Below are 5999 nucleotides of genomic sequence, written 5' to 3'. Positions count from 1 at the left end.
TTAGTTCCAGTGAAGGGAAATCTTAATGCTACAGTGTACAATGACATTCTAGACGATTCTGTGCTTCTAACTTTGTGGCAACAGTTTTGGGAAGGCCCTTGCCTGTTTCAGCATGACAATGCCCCCATGCACAAAGCGCAGTCAATAGAGAAATGGTTAAGATTAGTGTGGAAGACCTTGACTGGTCAGCACAGAGCCCTGACCTCAACCCCATTGAACACCTTTGGGAGGAATTGGAACGCTGACTATGAGCCAAGCCTAATCGCCCAACATGGGTGCTGACCTTACTAATGCTCTTGTGGCTGAATGGAAGCAAGTCCCCGCAATAATGTTCCAACATCTAGCGGAAAGCCTTCCCAGAAGAGTGGAGGTTGTTATAGCAGCGAAAGTGGGGACCAACTCCATATTGATGCCATGATTTTGGAATGAGATATTGAACTCGTAGGTGTCCACATACTTTTGGTCATGTTTGTTAACTGCACATGTGACATAACTCCACCTTTCCTATTCAAAATATCATTAACAGACAATTTCTTTGGAAAAAAAAAAGTACTTTTTTTTWATCAATTAGTATATTTGAATTTAACCATATTATGTTGTAATATTTGTTGTGTCTTTTCTGGAGGATGAAACTGGAATTGCAACCAGCTTTGTATGGCTTGTTATAGAAAGGACAATATTTTGAAAAAGGTTCCATTTTCAAGTAAGTGAAAGTGAAAGGTTGTAATCTGGATAAAGGAAAAAAGGCAATGTTTTAACAAGGGGGGATCCATTCTTACTAATCTACTGGAGAACCAGTTCTGCTTTAAGTATAACTTTTGTATGACTGATGCTTTTAGTGAGAGGTTTAATGAATTAATATTGAATAATTTTAGCCCCCCGAACTCATATTCATTATATAAATAAGAAAGAGCTGCAGTCGGTTTTAGAATGGGTGGCAAGTAATAAGACAGTACTGTCACACCCTGATCTGTTTCACCTGTCCTTGTGCTTGTCTCCACCCCCTTCCAGGTGTTGCCCATCTTCCCCACTTATCCCCTGGGTTTTCTGTCTGTCTGTGCCAGTTTGTCTTGTTTGTCAAGCCAACCAGCATTTTGTTTCTCAGCGCCTGCGGTGCCCCCCACCAGTCGCTCTTTTCTTGCCCTCCTGGTTTTTGACCATTGCCTGTCCTGACTCWGAGCCCGCCTGCCTGACCACTCTGCCTGACCCTGCCTATCGTACTGTACCTTGGACCCACTACTCTGGATTATCGACCCCTGCCTGCCTTGACCTGTTGTTGGCGTGCCCCGGTTGTTACAATAAACATTGTTACTTCAACACAGTCTGCACTTGGGTCTTACCTGAAACCTGATAACTACTAAATATTTCAAAAACTTAAAGCATTGTATTTGGGACAAACCATTCACTAAACCCTAAACCTCAACTAAATCTTGAAATGAATATTGTGGATTTTTTCAAATGTATTTATTCATTGCCTTATTGGAGGGGGAAGGAGGTTGTGAGAATAGTCAGCTCATCTATTCAGTAATTCATATACTTTAATTTACAGAATTCATCTTGTTCATCAATTAGGCATTGGAAATACATTAACACTTTACACATCCAGTGACATTTAATTTCAAGTATATTTCTGCCATGTTAAAAATGGGATTCAATAGCCTTTATGTTGTACAGAATGTTAAAATAATGTGAAAGCTAACAATGCCAATGATTTGAAGCAATGTACAACACTTGCTTAGATTGGCAGATGCCTCGCCAAACATCCATGCCTCACTGACTCACAGGGCCTTGAAGAGAGAAGTGGATGGGTGTGGGTGTGTGTAGGGGTTATGGGATGGGTGTGGGTTGTGGGTGTGTTTTTTTTACGAGAGCTGTCCCTAAAATTAAATGGCTATAGTGCATGCCACAGGTGGCTGCAGCATTACACTAGTGGGGGTGGAGGGGTTGAGTTAATCCTACACAATGTGAAGCCCCAAGGGAGCGTCTAACGAAAGGGGCTATTCAATAAAATCCATTATTAATACACACAACCGGTAGATAGGGTAGACTGGGGAGATGGGGGGTGTGGACAATGACAGGGAGGCTCCTGTTACGATGGAACTAATAAATAGAACGAGGCAATGTCCAGAAGAGGAAAGGGGAGGGGAAAGGAGGGGAGGGGAGGTAAGGAGGTGAAGGCAAGGTGTCTCTCAGTGGAACAGGGCCACAGAGACCATGGATGTCACCAGGAGCAGGAGGCTCAGTCCGATGCGCTGGGCGTTGTTACATAGGTTTCCCTCGCAGCACTTCATTTCCATGCCCATGGTTGGCCCCAGTGCTCCTGACATGTCTCCCACACAGATGCTCTTGGAGACACATCCCTTCATTGTCATCTTCTCGCCACCCATGTTCACTAGCAGCACACATAAGACAATATTACTGATATTCTCAAGACTCAATGCTTCAAAGGCCAGTCAATTCCTGATAAGTGCACATTGGATAAAACTTTCAGCCCATTCCGTTATGGAATACACCAGGAGGTGCCGATTCTGTAGGTACCAGATTACATTTGGACCTGCGAAATATGAAGCTATACRGTCCACTAGGGGCAAAGTGAGCGCCTATTACCATCTAGTAGGCTTGCTAGGATGTTGTCGTTGGGGATGGGGTGTTTAAGCTGCAGGCTCTGGCTCTGAGGGTCGTGTGTTCAATTCCAGTGCTAGGCACTCAGTAGTTTTTTTTAAGCCTTTCCCAAACCTTAACCCTTAACCATTGGGAATGAATGCCTAAACGTACATGTTAGTTTCACTTTTAAGGAGTTTCACTGACAGCTAAGATCACCACATGGCGTAATTCTGTTGCTGCAGTTAGGCCACGGGTTGGAGGTTTATTCGGAGATTGGGAAACTTTCAGTGCACTAAACATTCAATTAAAATACTGTACATTAAGTTTTTACTGCATGCTATCAGAGACCAAGACTATATAATCACACAGAATATCAAGCACTCCTCATCAGAGTAGGCCTATTATCATACATTTGAGATGTGCAGACTCTGCCACATGGTCTCAGAGCCTTTTGTATTATTCTGTACGTAAATCTGAGAACTCAAGTTAGTATGAAATGTTACCTTTCATATAGTATGAATTAATTTGTGGATGTCCCTCATCCATTTTGTATAATATGTTACAAATTGCAATTCGTACAATACGTTACAAATTGCAATTCGTACAATATGTTATGAATTTTCAAAATATGCAATATGTTACGAATTTACTAAACATATGATATGTTACAAATTCCAATTTGTTGTCATATCATTACCTATGTGGCTAGTTGGCTAATCTTATCTAGCACTAGGGGTTAGGGTTAAGGTTAGGAGTTAGGGCAAAGGTTATCTAAAAGGATTAGGGGAAAGGTTAGTTAACATGCTAAGTAGTTGCTAACTAGCTAAAATGCTAAAGTTGTAAGTGATGATACAAACATGCACCCTTTGGGTCGCTAGATGTTAGCATTATATGCCCACCCATCCACCCTCCTTYCGTGTTTGCCTTAAGTAACATTCTATCTGATGTAATTATACCAAACATAACATATTATCCAAATTATGGGTGTCCCGGAATTACGTTTACTATGTTATGTCTAGTCTATGAGATCAGTCAGAGACTAAAGGAAGAGGCTTAGGAATGTAAAGAATGTGCGGATAACGGCGCGCCATTAATCTGACACACACTACCTATTGTTGAGATACAGCGGTCCTCGTCTCCCACACAGCTCAGAGCGCTCGTGCAGTCCGTTCCGGTACAGGTGAAGCACTTCTTGCCATTTGGGGTGGTTTCAGTAGATTCTACAGGATAGGTGATTCCACTTTTCACTCCCAGCTAACCACAAACCAAAATAGCTTCATTCTATTTCTTATAAGAGCCTAATTCAATTATTCCTCTGTTGAAAACACTTGGTAGCTGTTAAATCATTTCGCTAAATAAATCGTTTGGTTGTATTTAATTTTTAGGTAGACATGCCAATTTAAGAATTGAGTTCAAGTCTAATTCATAAACTCAAACTTTCCCCATAGAACTATCAATTAAAACAATTCATTTCAACTCAACCTTTCAACATGGTATCAAATCGAATGTTTTAATAGTAGCATTTATTGACGCTACCAGACAATACATTCTAATTGAGATAGTTACCAGGGATGCTTTGGGAGTTGCAGAGGTCTGTATTGCAGCATGTGCTGGCGATCATAGTGCGCATCATTCCGAAGTTCACCGATGCAGTGAGACACTGTGCAGGCACCGAGCAAGCCTTCATGTTCACATCGGATAATTTTGTACCACCTGGAAATAGAAAGAAGAGGTCGAGACAAGCAAAAAAAATACAGGTAAAAAAACGACTAAATGTTTGTTTTGTCGTCAGGCTAAAACTTGTGAGCTAAATTAACCTGCCTTTAATTTACCCATATAGGATGTAATCCGCGTGTTTCCACATTGGGTTGGACAGTCAGTCTCCTTATCCGTGCATGCTCCCGATTCTCCCGGTGTGCACTCAAAGCACTTGAGTGAATATGCTGAGAAGGTGAAAAGTTACAGCATCCCATTACTTGAAATTCCGTTCATAAATGATCAGGGATATAATAGACTAAAATGTGGACACTTTGTTCATTGGCTGAAATGCATTTGTCGTTCGGTAAATTGATCAATGCTGTTGAAGTTAGATGTATTGCATCTTCATTATAGTTCTAAACTGTTTGCTATAGGCTAAACTGAAATTGCAAAAACGTATAATAATTGCTGAACTTGATCTTCAAAGCAGTAATAAGTAATTTAAAAAAGATATGGGCTATAGCTATATATATATATATAGAGACATTTAAAATAAATGATCATCCAAATGCAATTTAACCGTAGGCTATAGCCTAAATTGTTTCTTACCTTTGGGGAGTAGCAAGCTCACGAGGATAGGTACAATAAGGTACATTTTGACTTGGAGCTGAAGGAGGTGAAATGATTTAGTGTGTGTCGAGTTACAGCATTTATCTGTTATCATTTAGAGGTGTGGTATGTTTGTCGAGAAGCATCCACACTCAGAGCTCGAAATCCAATGTGTTCAATACTTGAGCTTTGAATACAGTGTTCTGTTGCAAAACATACCATTTGTAGAATGTGGCAATTTCTTGAATTTTCACATTTAGTTTTCTGTGTTTTTCCAGCCTGGAATTAAAATGCATTCCCTTTTTACTGTTTTTCACTGCTCAAAGTTCTGTAAAAACATTCACAATTTCAAAATAAAAAAATACATGTAAAAAAATATAATTTTATTTTCGGATAGGCCTCCACCAACTTTGCACACATCTTTCACAATTTCTCAAAGTCAATCAAGTTGTTTGCAGATCATTGCAGTCAAAAATATGTCAGCCCCATTGTGAATATGATTTTATTCCTTTTTATTTATGCTGTTGTGTTTACTGTTGTTAAATCTGTCTTTTGTCTTTGGCAATGAGAAAATACTGATTTAATAACAGCAAATAAAACAAGTTAAATTATAGTCACAATGGCGCTATAGGTGACTCAGGAGTTTCCACTGTCTTGTCTGGGTAAGAAACAGTTTTCTTTCAATAAGAAAGTGTGGTTTTGGACTTGTGTTTTGTGTTATAGTCGTGCTAAAAGGAGAAAGTCTCTCCCAGTGTCAGGTCTCAAGCAGACTGGATCAGGCCTAAAGGCATCAGCATGCTTCAGATCGTCTGGCGGCTAGCCAAAGTCGGGTAGGTGAACAAAATGAGTGTGCTTGCATACTCCAAGACCTTCACTTGAAAAAACAAGAAAAATCAATCAATTAATCAAATGTATTTATAAAGCCCTTCTTACATTAGCTGATGTTACAAAGTGCTGTACAGAAACCCAGCCTAAATCCCCAAACAGCAAGCAATGCAGGTGTAGAAGCACGGTGGCTAGGAAAAACTCCCTAGAAAGGCCAGAATCTAGGAAGAAACCTAGAGAGGAACCCGTCTATGAGGGGTGGC

The 5999-nt window shown here is 40.2% G+C and overlaps 1 protein-coding gene across 2 annotated transcripts; it reads right to left on the bottom strand.

Annotated features, from left to right (window-relative positions):
• Nucleotides 1-2089: 2089 nt before the first annotated feature.
• Nucleotides 2090-5099, bottom strand: LOC112069093 (urokinase plasminogen activator surface receptor-like). Of its 2 annotated transcripts, XM_024136380.2 has the most exons (5): nt 4912-5099; nt 4437-4547; nt 4171-4317; nt 3714-3824; nt 2090-2392 (listed from the first exon to the last, which is right to left on the bottom strand). In XM_024136380.2, exons 1-5 carry the CDS (start codon nt 5024-5026, stop codon nt 2190-2192), a joined length of 687 nt encoding a protein of 228 aa, XP_023992148.1. In that variant the 5' UTR covers nt 5027-5099; the 3' UTR covers nt 2090-2189. The 2 variants fall into 2 exon arrangements, with proteins under 2 accessions (XP_023992148.1, XP_023992149.1); XM_024136381.2 differs by lacking the exon at nt 3714-3824 and having other exon boundaries at nt 4912-5031.
• Nucleotides 5100-5999: the final 900 nt, after the last annotated feature.

This window comes from Salvelinus sp. IW2-2015, unplaced genomic scaffold (genome assembly GCF_002910315.2).
Source record: "Salvelinus sp. IW2-2015 unplaced genomic scaffold, ASM291031v2 Un_scaffold907, whole genome shotgun sequence".
In the NCBI taxonomy this organism is placed as follows: domain Eukaryota; kingdom Metazoa; phylum Chordata; class Actinopteri; order Salmoniformes; family Salmonidae; genus Salvelinus; species Salvelinus sp. IW2-2015.
The sequence above is the reverse complement of the archived record's forward strand: the minus strand, read 5'-3'. Positions and strand labels throughout refer to the sequence as shown.

Excerpts from the sequence above, each read along its gene's own strand:
- LOC112069093 (XM_024136380.2), bottom strand. The coding sequence starts at position 5,026 with ATGATAACAGATAAATGCTGTAACTCGACACACACTAAATCATTTCAC. Across the intron at positions 4,548-4,911 it reads GAGCTTGCTACTCCCCAAAG|CATATTCACTCAAGTGCTTT; the intron begins GTAAGAAACAAT and ends TCACCTTCTCAG. Across the intron at positions 2,393-3,713 it reads CCGCTGTATCTCAACAATAG|TGAACATGGGTGGCGAGAAG; the intron begins GTAGTGTGTGTC and ends GTGTGCTGCTAG.